The sequence below is a fragment of the Fusarium falciforme genome, chromosome 4 (genome assembly GCF_026873545.1).
Source record: "Fusarium falciforme chromosome 4, complete sequence".
NCBI classification, from domain to species: Eukaryota; Fungi; Ascomycota; class Sordariomycetes; order Hypocreales; family Nectriaceae; genus Fusarium; species Fusarium falciforme.
In genome coordinates this window covers 4,695,567-4,709,323 of record NC_070547.1, presented here as the reverse complement: position 1 = coordinate 4,709,323, position 13,757 = coordinate 4,695,567, and the positions used below count along the sequence as shown (strand labels likewise).

Genomic DNA, 13,757 nt, shown 5'->3' with positions numbered 1-13,757 from the left:
AGAGGGGATGAAGGTGGGATCGATGAGATCTCCGTGCCCACTTTAAGTTATATATACTCGGTGTGCTCGAACGAGACAACGACAGTGACACGTGATCAAGAAGGGTTGAAAACCTGGGGTAATCTGCTAATCTTGGTATCAAGCTAAGAGGCTTCCTTGAGCTTCCAGGATATCCCTTCGGCGCGGGGAAGAGGCGATATTGAAACCCTGTCTTGAGCTGACTCTTTTCGAGATATGAGCGAGACTACGGAGGAGACTCGGCAAGTTACGTGTTAAATATCCGTGCCCACATTGTTTATCTTTGCGTGAAATACCATTGGTCAATGGCTCCAGCACGGAGTTTTACACTACTTTTCCGGATGCCCGTACTCGATTAATACTTTGTCCCTTGCTTCGTCTTCAAGGTGATAACATGTCTTCTCAGTCGATTTCTTTCCCAAATCACTCCAATTCCTCCTCCTACAACGCTCCATCAACCCCTGAACCATGACGTCCCGAAACCCCGTATCGAAAAACGAGCGCATCGTCATCGTGGGCGCAGGCGTCTTTGGCCTCTCGACAGCCCTCGAACTCAAGAAGAGAGGCTACCAGAATGTCACCGTGATTGATCGTTATCTCCCACCAGTCGTGGACGGGTCTAGCGTCGACATCTCCCGAGTCATTCGGGTAGAGTATGCTGATCCTCTCTATGGAAAGATGGCCCGCGAGGCTCATGAGGGTTGGGTCAAGGATTATCCTGATCACTATCATGAGTCCGGGTTTGTCATGGTCTCCAATGGGTCGGGAAACTCTTATATTGAGAAGAGTAAGGGTATCAACCAGTCACTCGGTGATACTCTTGAGGAATACGAAAATGCCCACGACATTCGCAAGAAGTTTCCAGAGATTCAGGCCAAGTTGGATGGAATGAAGGCCTATTACAACAAGACCGGTGGTTGGGCAGATGCCGAGTCAAGTATACGTCAACTCGCCCACCAATGCAGTCTTGCAGGAGTTACCTTCATCACTGGTCCCCGAGGCCGAGCTGTCTCTCTGAAATATGAAGGATACAAGGTCGTCGCCATCAATGTCGCCGAGGGTGATCCCATCCCAGCTGCGCAGGTCATCTTGGCTACCGGCGCATGGACCAACCGACTGCTCCCAGTAGGCTGGGCATCTTCTGCCTCTGGTCAACCTGTTGGATTCATCCGACTATCTCCAGAGGAATCAAGGAGACTTGCCAAGATGCCCGTCATCATCAACCTCAGTACGGGCATATTCATCTTCCCTCCCACGCCAAACTCCCACATCCTCAAGATTGCGCGCCACGGCTACGGCTACGCCACAGAGGTCCAAGTTGAGGATCCTCTAGGCCAGTCCCGAGCAGTGTCGTCTCCTAAGCGGGATGGCAACAATGCCAACGGGTCGTTTCTGCCCGAGGATGCAGAGCAAGCCCTCCGTGAGGGTCTGCAGCAGCTTGTTCCAGAGTTTGCCAGCCGGGATTGGCTTAGGAATCGACTTTGCTGGTACTCCGACACTCCTGAAGGCGATTTTATCGTGGATCACCACGAGGTCCGAGAAAACCTCTTCCTAGCTACCGGTGGTGCAGGACAGTAAGTATACAGTCCAAGGAGGCAAGACTAAAAGCTAACATCAACCAGCGCCTTCAAGTTCCTCCCCATTCTTGGAAAATACATCGTAGACTGCTACGAGAACAAGGCTCCTAAAGAGCTTCGACACAAGTGGAGGCTCCGTGCCCCGACTGGCAAGGAGCTTGTCAAGCAGGGAGATGGAAGCCGAGGTGGACCTCCTCTGCGGAGACTTTCACGGGCTGAGCAGGCCAAGCTATAGATACAGTCATGCGAAAATTAGATGTAATGAGCGTGGTTGGCTTGTACATAGATTGCTGTAAACTGTAGAAATGGGGCTTAGACAGTTTGAACCAAAGTAGACAATAAGAGTTCAATCCATTTTGATACCAACCTCCTCATGTCTTCAACTGTAAGCTACCCTAGGCATATTCACTTGCCTGTTGAAATCCTCTACCTGCTCTGTGTAAGCCGTCACGTTTGGCTCTTTGGTGAGAGTAACAATATTCATCGATAACCATGAGCACATTATCTCCTTGGTATCGCCTCGGCTGCCACCCAGAGGCAGGCGTGCACTATCTCCCCTGCCACTTCAAGATAGACAGGCCGTTTAGTGTCAAATCAACCCCGCAGTCCCACGATACACCTGGTGGTGACTCGGTTTCTCCCCCGCAGGCCGTGTCAACTTAAATCTCCGTGCCCACCTGGGGAGCCTATCTGTACTCCAGAAGCCGCCTATCTTGATATCTGGGGTAAAGCGCGACGGTTGGAGATGCCCAAAGTGACCACTCTTCTTGACCAGGTGATCGGAGAGTTATCTGAAGTGAGATCTATCGGACTTCGTCTCCCGTTCATGTCTGTCTAGACAACCATTACTCACGCTGAGGCCTTTCCCGTGAACAGTCCAGACCAAATATGGCCTTTTCAAGGGTTCTCTTATCAAACCCCGCCTTTGAGATGTCTGCCAATTCTCGGGAATCGGTGTTTCGGTTGGGACTTGAGGCTCAACGCATGCATGTGCGATTATGTGGACGACGGTTGTATTTGGCCAATACTACGGAGTAGCAAGCCCTCAATTAACACTCAGGCACTTCAAACATCGCCAAAGACAAGGGAATCAGCACTTGACGATGCTATCACTCCCGTCAACTAAGGAACGTTTGAGTATATCAGCCCCAACATGTGTACGTTGGCTTCTACGCGACCATTGTTGTAGTGCCACACAAGACAACACTGTTTACGGAGGAGCCTTATTGAGCTTCATCCAGGCAAATCAATGCCACTTCTTGGTAATTTTGGTTGGTTTGGGTGTTCGCCCATGAGCATGCCTTCACAGCAAAGTGGTTCAACGCCCTTGAAAGAACGTCTACAGCGGAGCAGAGTAAAGACTACTGCATCCTGTAACATATCACGCCTACGTTTAAAAGGGCCCCTACGGTGGTTTTGTGTGCTGTATTATCAGGGATACGGAGGCTGGTATGACATGGAGTATCCCATCGGGTCTACGACTGAGGACTCGGAGTGAGCCACAGTCGTAGATTAACGTCCGTAGACAACTGGCTTCGGGCTTGACCAAGCCCATGGCTTGAGAGAAGGAAAGGCTTAACCGAGAGGAGCACAGGTGAAGGGCTCCTTGACGGTTCCGTGGTCGTACTGGTCAATCTGTAATAAGAGTTAGCAAGCTGTATTGTCTCTTGTGGGCTGATACACTTACAATGTCAACAACAGCAGAATAGGTTCCGGCAACGAAAAAGATCAAGCCCATGATGAAGATGATGGCGTTGACAATGGTCAGCAGGATATTCTCCTTGCTGAAGCAGCTTCCTTTCCTCAACAACATGAACCACATAACTGCGGGCCAGTAGAGAGTGAAGCCCGAATTCAGCAGACTCGACGTGATGGCGATTAGGTCGCTGAAGAAGGGGATAGCCTCGGCGATGACGAATCCAATCCAGGTAAAGATTGAGATCACGATCAACCATGTGATCCAACCCTTGGGGGTATTGATGTACTTGACGATCGAGTTCTCGTAGATCCGGCCGTGGATATATCGCACTGCGACGGTTGTGTTGATAGAGCCGCTGATGAAGATGACGGGCAAAGCCACGCCAAAAGCGACCTTGCTGATGGTGTGTCCTGCGGAGAGCAGAGCTGGCGACTTGACATCAATACCCACGAAGGAGTAGATGAGGGCGCCGGTGAGGGTATAGATGACGATCTCGAGGCTTCCCAGCGTCCAGATGGCCTTCATATAGTCGGTGGGCGTGTGCATCTCGTCCATGAAGCTGAACTGCGAGATGGAGAAGCTATAGGCGAAGAAGATGTTGCAAATAGCAATGAAAGCCTGCGCAAAGGTAATATCCGGCTTGGGCCAGGCAGACCAGTTGGCAGGCTCAGCCGCACCAGTCGACTTGACGCCCGTAGCAATGATGGTAATGCCAATGGCAGCAATGATGGAGCCAAAGTCGATGTAGCCCAGGATGGCCACCTCTGCAAAGCTAGGAGGCACAGCCAGTATGAGTAGGATGATAGCAGAGATGACACCCCAGACGAGGCTGCACATGTCGCTCTCTGTAAGAGTTGAAAAGGCAATGGTCCCCGTCAAGCAATGTGAGGCCGTGAGAAGCAGAAGCTGCAGCGTCACCATGACACCAAAGACTTCCTGTCCCCAAGGCCCAAACATGAGACCTCCTGCGGCAGGGTAGTGCTCGACGTGCGGGTACTTGACCTTGACCTGGCCTACAATGTAGGACGTGTAGATGGCGATGAGGCCGATACCGACGGAGCAGATGACTCCGGCCACCATGCCCAGCGTGGCAAAGGCGCCGGGGATGGAGAGGGAGCCGAGGGCCACGGCCTGGACGATGAGGACGATGGTGAGCCTCTTCCAGCCAAGGCGGCTGAACTTGGCCTTGCCGTCAAGGATCTTGCGCTTCTCAAACTCTGTCACCTCGCCAATCATCTTTTCGCTGGTCGAGTCGTCAGGGGCTGCGAACATAGGGTCCGAGGGGTGGCCGGCAGGCTTGATGTCCTTGCCAGAGGGTTGAATGTCGGCGGCGTCGGCCGCAGGAGTTGTCGTGGGGATCATCTTGGGGGTTTGGATTGTTGATTTAGTCTACCATGGTCACACAGACGGTTATGCTGGGTCGAACTCTTGAAAGTTCAGGAGGTTTGAAGAGGAGGGAGATGCGTGTGAAGGAGGAGGACGGATGGGACATGAAGTTGAATCCGGAGGAGAGGACTGGGGAAGTTTTGTAGCAAAAAGATGACTCCTCCCCCGATGGACCGACGCCGGACGGGGTCCAGTTCCTTGGGGAAGAGAGCTCAAGAGGCAAAACTCTGTCATTCGATGGGGGGTTGCACCAGTCATGCGTAGAGCCAGGGCCAGTTGTCGATCCATGAACAAGAGGGTCTGATAGTGGATACCACACTTGAAGAGGGATTCTAGAAGACGAAGAAGCGTGTTCCTGAGGACCTTGTTGTTGGTTCGAGTTATGGGTCAGGGGACTAAGCGAACGAACTGCGGATCCATGACATGAAGTTGTAGCTATTCACACTTACAGTAACAGTGGTTTTCAACTTACAACTTTGAGAAAGAAGAAAGAAAATTCAGTGAAACTCATTAATTGATACAGTTGTCCAAGCGTTTCACCGGTCAGGCGCTGAATCAAACTTTTGAATCGCCCCAGACGTTAGAAGCTTAGACCGTCACCAGTTGCGAGAAAAAAAAAAGTGGTGATGGTGTTTTTGTGGATTCCGTTACTCAAAAGTCGGTCCATTTTACATAATGTCCCCTGGGACAAAAGCGGAGGCCCCGAGTCAGAAGCTCCGTGAGACGAGGAGAAAATAGGGTTATCGCCCCAGGTCCAATGGAACTTCGGAAGGAAGATGGCCGAGGTGAGATGGTACGGGAGGCCAATCTGCGAGTCAATGCCATTCATTGGTAATGGACCTAGGATATTGGCTGGGGAGGGGGTTTTAAGCTCCCGTTGGAAAGACGATGGAGGAATAAATGGAGTGCATGTTGGCTGCATCGTGACTTGCAGGATAGAGGTTGATCAGGCGAGATACTGAAGAGCTACTCGAGATGCTTCAACTGACAGGTCTCAGCCATTTGTCTGCATTGTTCGTACCTGTAATATACATGAAACTAGAACACCAGGCTCCACAGCCTCTCAACACTCTCCCCTCTTCCTATTCAGCTTCTCACTTAATACCTTCCGTAAGAAATTTATGACTACGATACAGTCCAGTAAGAGGCCATCGGGTGGCGGCTCTGGCTCGGCAACGCCGGTAGGGGGTCGCCCCATGTTTGCCTCCACTTTCTATGGGGAGCCGCACACAGACACGGGCACCATGAGACAATCTCCATTTGTGACCCGATGAAGCAATCTCTTTTCGCTTCCCCAAGTTTTTGCGTGTCTCTACTCCAGAATGATCTAGCCGGTCCCCCGCGTCTCATGGCCGTCAAGATTGGGAAAGTGAAAAGAGCTCATCACGTAAGAGATAGCTTCACAGCTCTTTGATGGGGCAAGGATGTGTTCCCGGGAAGCGGCAGAGGTCCCGGCACTAACGCCAGGTATAACGCAGCCGCCCGGCTTGGCCTTGCTGGCGCCATTGGGACTGGTGCGCCTATTTGCATTCATCACCATGGAATCCCAGACGAGAAGACACTCTTCTCAAGCTACCTCCTGGGTTCACCAATGTATTCACAATCCCTCTACTGTTGAAATTGTAGCACGGAGCCGCAGTCTCGGGTCATCGCTGTTGAGACCCGATATCTGTGCCTGGAACCTCGGTTCTAAGGCTTGTGACGCCGATATTGGTTGGTGCCTCTGAGGCCTTCTAACAAGGTACTGGTGAGCAGCACGGACGTGACTATTGACTACTCACGTTTCTACTCCGGCCTTGACATTGCCTTGGGCAGCATCGGCTGGCACAAGGACCAGCTGAGGACCACCCTGTGGCGGCGCACCGAGAAGTGTCGCTTCAGCTGCAGGCTATATGCCATCGTATACTTCAAGATGGATGGCCAGAGCAGTGCCTGCCCAAATGTGGGGAACTTGACTGCAGGTATCTAGAGATGCACGGGGGCATAAACAGCTCGACCTTGTATTCACCATTAACAGGCGCTTCAAAGACATGGCGTCGAAAGGAATGAAAGGCATCGCCATAGTCCTCTCACAACGCACATGCTTCAAGGTCAAGGTAGTTGGAACTATAACAACATGTGAATTCAAGAGAAGGATAATCTCTCTACACGGTCTAGCTCTCGCGTGCCGAGGGGACAGCGCCCTTCACATGTGTGTTGGTCGCGACCTGGTCAAAGCAATGAAACAGCCGATTACATGGTTGGCTTACAACTCTGGGCCGCGTTGCCGTGTTGTTGACTAGGATATTAGATAGTGTAGCACCACGTGAGGAGATAACGGGCATGGTCCTTTGAGGTTGAGTCGACACGAGGTGACTGGGGACAGAAACTCACCACACCAAACTCTCGAAGAAGGTCGGGTAGCAGATCACAGGCTTGGTCAGCCTATTCAAGGCGACAGAATTTGATCTTCCCGGGTAGTTGAAGGTAGTGTCCTATCTCCAGGTCGATTGATAACAACAAGCCATACTTGTATCCAGCTTACCCATTCCATGCCCATCTGGCGCCATGGTTTTACCAAGGGGGTTATGGAACGCTTCCAGTAGCTAACGCTGACGGGCTTCCCAAGTCCGCAGTCAACATCGGTGCGCCATCGGGAAGGTCCAACGCCTTTGCGGCCGTGAGTGGCTCAGCATGGCGTAGCGGAAGGGTGCTTCAAAACCAACTTGGACACAGTCAAATGTCCTTGATGGACAAACGTAATGGAAGTAGTACGCAGGTTAGAAACGACTCTACATTCTATTATCTACCCCTCATCCCCTTCGGGTATTCCTTCATGAATAGTGGTGGAATTATCCCTGGGTTCATGCTCCCCTCAATACTAACCCGAGTCTTCCCAGACGACTCAGCTAAACGTCGGGACATTTCAGCTTACAACTTCATGTGGCGCAAACCTTGGCGCGAATCAGACTTTACAAAGAATTTTCAGGGTAGCAATTGCCGCCCTGCCAGCAAGCTGATCGACAGGGCAATGCTAACGGCACGGATGATAAGGGATGGCAACCTAAACGCCATCTCCTTAACATTCTAAGAACCACGTTCTTCTCGGTCAGGATAGACTAATTGCACTAGCGTTATCTCGGCAGCTAGACGGGTCTCGTCGGCTAGTCCTCAGCCGTGTTTGAGGCGTCGTCAATGGTATACGGATATCGCCTCTTAATCTGCCCTCCCATCACTCCATCAACCACGACGCCACTTCTCCTACTCAAAATGGAGGCGCAACGCCTCTCAGTCACTCACCCAAAAAGTAGACAAATAAATTCAGCCTCAAATTCACATGGCACTGATATTTCCGAGTGAAGATTTTACCCATCTACCTATGTGAGACAAACGCCCGCTCAAAGACCATCTCGTCGCAATCATACGTGAAACAAAAGCGCCCGTGTTCCTCCAGCAACAAACGGTATCTAGATTCCTCAAAACCCTGTCGTTAATCGTGTCATCAGACATCCCGTCGTGTACCTTTCCAAAAACGCCGTTCAAACACTCCGAATCAAAACTTGGGCGTTTTTCTCTTTGTCTTTGACGACGGAGCGCCGTTGAGGAGAAGGTAAACCGGCAGGAATATCAGAGATGCAACGACGCATAGCCATGTGCTGTAGAGCTGCCACAGAGTCCAAAGGAAGGGGCCAAGGCCAGGGAGGATGAACTGTATGCAGTCGTTGACAGGATACAGGTCCTCTTGACTAGCGATGAAGTACTTTGGCTTCTGTTGTCGGCGCGGCTTGACACTTCCTGGCTTGCCGTTGCGTTTGTTGGTTGGCTGCTTTTCAGGAACGTCCTCCTCTGAAGAGTCGGGTGATAGTTGGGTCAGTTGAAGGACGGACACCAGCCGTACGGGTGCCTTGTAGAGCGGTATGAACCAGACGGCAAATGTTTGGCGAAGGGAGACGTAGAGGAGACCGCTTTTTTGGTCAAAGACTAGATACGTTAGCAGCTGCAGCTATGAGCGACAGTGTCTACTTACCAGCCGAATCAACCTTGATGTCGATATGTGGACTTAGAGTGCGATACCACCGGTAGATACCAAGTATCAACCAAATAGAGTCAAGCCCGCCGGCCAAAGGGATCGTGCCCTTTGAGATGGACGGCACATGGCAGTACGGGTGAGAGAAAGAGGCGTTGGGCAGAAAGTACGCTCTAAGCGTTGACTCTTGAACCTCAGGACTTCCCTGGGTGAGAGACTTTATCACGTCGGCGATTTCTCTGACTGTGGCTAGCTGTGAGCTTTCTTCTCCCTCAAGTGAGGTCATGGCGGGAACTTCTTACCTGGATGCTCCATTATGTTTTTGTTCGTAGCGCGTTTGATGTGCCAATTGGTGAGAAGGAAGATGGTGTGGAGATTGATGGACTGTTAAACGCGTTGCAAAGATGGGGTTTATGAGGAAATTGAAAAGTCAGAGTATCGAGGACGAGTAAACAAATAGATCCTGGAATGGTCAAGATTACTTGCTATGACGGCAGTTTCAGCCATGTCTGTGTGGTTGTCCGTGAGCTTCCCGGGCAGTAGAACAATAGAACTCGAGTCGTCATGGCGGGGCCCTTCAACATGCAATATTGACGTCATGCCCGCGGACCGAGTCTCATCAAGTAGCAATTTCACATGATAGCCCGAGCCCTTTAATCAACGAGATATTTATTAGGCCGAGAAGCCAATTGATTGATTTCTGACTGTTGAACTACAGATATTGTTCATCATGGCTTCAGACTCGGGGCTGGTCAATCCGCTCTTCCATCCTTTCATCTTTCTCTATCAGATCTTCCAATGGCTTACGGATAAGCTGCTATCGCCGAAGCCTCCGGGTCAGAACCCGAGACAGGGTCGTCCCAAGGTTGCCGTCATCGGTGCTGGAATCACGGGTGTTACGGCAGCAGCTCATTGTATCGGCCATGGCTTTGAAGTTGTCATCTTTGAGGCTGGTTCCAAGGATCAAGTGGGAGGCATTTGGAGTGTAAGCTACAGCTTTAACAATACTGCCGCTTCAACTAATGATCCTTGCAGAGAGTCAATGAGACGTCTGGTCTACAAATCCACTCTTTAATGTACCGCTTCCATCCCTTGGTCCAATGGAACCGCGGGTATCCCGACCGCCAGCAAATCCTCAGCCAAGTCCGACAGCTCTGGGAGCGCTACGGCCTCAAGGAGAGAACCCGGTTCAATACCAAGATTGAGCAAGTTTACCAGGACGATCACGGCAGATGGATTGTCAACGAACCCTCTCTTGGACGCTTTGGGGGTGTCATCACCGCTGTTGGAACTTGCGGTGATCCCAAGATGCCCAAGATTACTGGCATGGACGACTTTGACGGGCCAATCTATCACTCGAGCGAATTGACCGGGTATGTTTATCGATGCCTCATGCTACACACAAACTAATTCTTCCCAGGAAAGACGTCAAGGACAAGAAGATTGCCATCATTGGCGGTGGCGCCTCGGCTGTCGAAGCCCTCGAGTTCGCCTTTGCCGAAGAAGCCGCCAAGGTCAGCATTCTCTCTCGATCTGATAAGTGGATTATCCCACGAAATATGGTCGTCGACACTCTTTTGAGCTTCAATATCTTTGGCCAAGAGACATTCCTATCCTTCATCCCCGAGTTCTTCCTCCGCAAGTTCTTCTATCGAGATCTCGAGGAGCTTGCGCCTGCCAAGGGCAACGGGATTTTCATGGATACGCCCATGGTTAACTCGGAAATTATGGATAAGCTCCGTGAGGGCAAGGCTGATTGGATTCGTTGCGATATCGAAGAGCTTGTCGATCGTGGAGTCATGGTCAACAGACGTGCCAGGGGTGTTCCCAAGGGTGGACCTGGTCATCAAGAGCTTGTCGAGGCGGACATCATCGTCATGGCCACCGGTTTCAAGCGTCCTTCTCTTTCTATTCTCCCCGACGATTGCTTCCAGGAACCATACGGTCCACCAAACTGGTACCTCCAGACCTTCCCACCAACACACCCTTCCATCTCAGCCATCAACTGCACATATCTCAACGCCATCGGCACAGTGGGCAACTGGCATATCGGCATCTACACCCGTATCCTCCTCATGTTCCTCATGGATCCCTTTGCCCGACCCAGCCCGTTCTGGATGAAGCGTTGGATCGACATGACCAAGGCCCTCAAGATCACCAGCCCGACCGGCGCTTTTGACTTTTTTACTTATCTGGAGCTTGTCTGGTGGTTTTTCTTTTGTGTGGCTATTAACCCGTTCCGGTGGAAGTGGGCAATCTTCGTCTTCTTGGGTGTTGGGTTTGGACTTCCCAAGGCTGTTGTTGACAGGGAGGAAAGGTTCACCAACGGTAATGGATACCAAGCACGAGACGAAGGAGCAAGCCTCTGATCAACACTCACTACCATCTCATTACTGTCATCAAAAGAGACACTGCAGCAAGTTTCGAGACCAAATTGAACACCGTCATATTCAGGGGAAAGTATGGTAGAAGTCATGATCTTGTGATTTGAATAGAATTACTATATACAGCCCAATCCTGAAGGGTATCTCGATGGGGTTCCACCCCGTTTCTATCTAAGATCTAACGTGAAAGAAGCCTTGTGGTCTTACAAACGGCGCTGCCATTCCTCTTTCTCTCTCCCGAGAAAGGGGGCAGCTGTCCCTGTTTTTGTTGGCGCGGTCGTTGACTCAGCGGCTAGCGCCTTTATCCTCCCAATCTGAGCCCTGTAAAGGCTTCTTGGGTTTTCTGTTTCTCCTCCGTGGTCGTCTCGGGTCGGGACGATGCCGACATTACTATCCTCGGGGCTGTGAAAATGCTCTAATTGAGCGGCGCGGCGTTTAGAGTGAGTATCCAGAGATGCTCGAAATGTGTGGTTTTGTTGATTTTCCGGTTTTTTGTGTTTTGTTTGTTTATGAAGGACCGTATGTGATGACGGTCTCCTTGGTGACCTGGATACCACCAACGTTCTGGCTTCGCTTGGTAGTGAAGCCAACCAGAACAGGCTCAGGCTTGGCAGGAGGCTCAGGCAGCTGCTCAGTCAGGGTCTCCATGCTGTCCGAGTCCTGCTTGGTGTCGACAGACTCGAGGGCGTTGTGCTTCTCTCCCATCATGGTCCAGAGGCGAGCCTCCTCGTCCTGGCTAGGGTTGCTGCCGTTGCCAAACTCCTCGCGGCTGGGGAGCTCGTACGAGTTGCTGTAGGGATGGCGGCTTTTGCGCTTCTCCTGGCTGTGGGAGTGTCTGTTCTTGGAGGACTTTTCCTGGGAGCGGAGGCGGGAGTGGATGAGGAAGGGGATGTAGCGCATGCAGAAGGGCTTGAGGGCGGGGACAGAGGCGCAAATGAGACCGGCGTTGACCTCGATGAAGCTCCAGATGAGTTGCTGGGGGAGATGCCAGGTGTAGTCGACAGTGTGCAAGAGAGGGTAGGTGACGACGGTCCGCTTGATGGAAGCGATGCAGACACTAGACATTGTAAGTAAGAGAAGTGAGATGGGATGAAATGATGACTCACAATCCACCAGTCGCAAATAGAAGAGCGAGAGAGATCTTTTGGGGAGTGGGGATCTGAAGAGGAATGACGATGCGGATAGGAAGGCAAAGAACGCAGAGGTCGATGAGGATGTTGGCAATAGCGAGAGTGAGGACGGGGATCTCCTTGTCGATGCAATCGCCCTTAACTGAGAGGTCCCAGTTGGCAGATATAGGGCGGCAGCGGAAGATGTTCAGAAGGATGAAGCAGAAGGTGTAGATGCAGACGAGGCAGATGAGAACGTGGACGGCCCTACGGATGACCCTGTCGGGGGAGATACGGAGGTAAAAGGCCAGGACTGAGAGCTTGGCCAGGGCGATGCAGAATCCGTAAACGAGGGTGCTTCCGAGGGTGGTGAGCCAGAACTTGGGGCTGTACTCGGCCATGGAGATGTCCCAGAGGTGATTGCCAGCGCCGAGGTTGAGGACTGAAGAAGTGTTAGAGATGGATGTATAGATGGATGACATATACACATACGAGTCAAGGTGACACCCAGGAACACAAAGGAGAAGGCGAGACCAGTAAGGCACAGGTCTAGCAGTAAAGTCAGTCTCCCTCTTTAGTCCGACAGACCGGATAGTACCAACAGTCATCAGCACCCAGCACACTCTTGACGACAAACTTCCTGGTAAAGATGCGCAGCGACACGGCGATGAGGGCGATGATTGTGGTGGCGACGCCCGCGGGGACCACCTCGCCCGCGCTGCTGGGGAGGTTGGTCAAGCTTCGAACCTGGCCCTCGGGGGGGTCCATGACATAGGTGATGGCCGCCATTGTGAAGGATTGTTGATTGACAGGTTTGAACGGTCGGTTTGAAGTTGAACAGTCACGGCCACTCGAGGAAAGCAAGGAATGGACGTGAACCGAAACCAAAACTCCGTAGCAAAGTGAGCATGGCGGACACTCAGAGGATTATATCCATCTCATCCGGGTCCCGCCCATTGTTGGAGTGCTTTCAGGGTCCTTCATCGAGGGATCCATTCTCACAGGACACGACCGTTGTCGTCCGGGGCCCATCCCAAGGCTGAAGGAGGAGAATGGTTCGACTTTGAACTCGCAAAAGTGATCACTCACTCTCAAACCAGCATTGAGAAAAAGAAACTCTAGAGCGAGAGCTTAGAAGACTCCGTTCTTGCGCGTCTGGGCCCCCTGGCAGTTTAGCTGCCAGGAACCCGGGCCCTCCCATGACCCGCACTTTGTTACGTGGGGAGAGAGTAGAGAATTTCTTCAACGGCGGCTTGCTTACACGGGAGTGTAAGCTACCCCGGTCCCTGCCTCCGCTCCTCGCCGTAGGCCGGGCTCCGCCGGGGATTGGACGGAGGTGACGGGGACGGAGTTGCACCTCTCACATGGACGGCATCAAAGGCATTGTGAGGACAAAGAAAAAGAAAAAAGAGACCCCATGGAAGAAGAAAAAAATTCATGGCCTCATCGCCCCTCTTGCTGTGAGGACGTTGCAGGTCGACGGCTGAGGCGTTTTCCCGTCTTGCCTTGACCCTGTAGAAACGAAAGCCCGCTTCGAATTGTGCACACTCGAGCATAACTTGGGGGCATTCGGGAGGT

General features: G+C 51.9%; 5 protein-coding genes across 5 annotated transcripts; 2 read left to right on the top strand and 3 right to left on the bottom strand.

The window, feature by feature from the left end:
- Positions 1-486: 486 nt before the first annotated feature.
- NCS54_00614700 (DAO domain-containing protein) lies at positions 487-1,830 on the top strand (the record flags this gene model as incomplete). Its single annotated transcript, XM_053151620.1, has 2 exons — positions 487-1,592; positions 1,641-1,830. The coding sequence occupies 2 exons, from the start codon at positions 487-489 to the stop codon at positions 1,828-1,830; spliced, it is 1,296 nt and encodes a 431-aa protein (XP_053007595.1).
- A 1,340-nt stretch (positions 1,831-3,170) lies between these two features.
- On the bottom strand, positions 3,171-4,656 carry NCS54_00614600 (Hypothetical protein; the record flags this gene model as incomplete). Its single annotated transcript, XM_053151619.1, has 2 exons — positions 3,171-3,230; positions 3,283-4,656. The coding sequence occupies 2 exons, from the start codon at positions 4,654-4,656 to the stop codon at positions 3,171-3,173; spliced, it is 1,434 nt and encodes a 477-aa protein (XP_053007594.1).
- A 3,556-nt stretch (positions 4,657-8,212) lies between these two features.
- NCS54_00614500 (Hypothetical protein) lies at positions 8,213-9,001 on the bottom strand (the record flags this gene model as incomplete). The annotated part of the gene is made up of 3 exons (XM_053151618.1): positions 8,213-8,640; positions 8,687-8,929; positions 8,989-9,001. 3 exons carry the CDS (start codon positions 8,999-9,001, stop codon positions 8,213-8,215), a joined length of 684 nt encoding a protein of 227 aa, XP_053007593.1.
- Positions 9,002-9,416: 415 nt separating this feature from the next.
- Positions 9,417-11,055, top strand: NCS54_00614400 (Hypothetical protein; the record flags this gene model as incomplete). The annotated part of the gene is made up of 3 exons (XM_053151617.1): positions 9,417-9,671; positions 9,722-10,059; positions 10,107-11,055. The coding sequence occupies 3 exons, from the start codon at positions 9,417-9,419 to the stop codon at positions 11,053-11,055; spliced, it is 1,542 nt and encodes a 513-aa protein (XP_053007592.1).
- Positions 11,056-11,577: 522 nt separating this feature from the next.
- Positions 11,578-12,968, bottom strand: NCS54_00614300 (Hypothetical protein; the record flags this gene model as incomplete). The annotated part of the gene is made up of 4 exons (XM_053151616.1): positions 11,578-12,127; positions 12,177-12,621; positions 12,672-12,728; positions 12,782-12,968. The coding sequence occupies 4 exons, from the start codon at positions 12,966-12,968 to the stop codon at positions 11,578-11,580; spliced, it is 1,239 nt and encodes a 412-aa protein (XP_053007591.1).
- Positions 12,969-13,757: the final 789 nt, after the last annotated feature.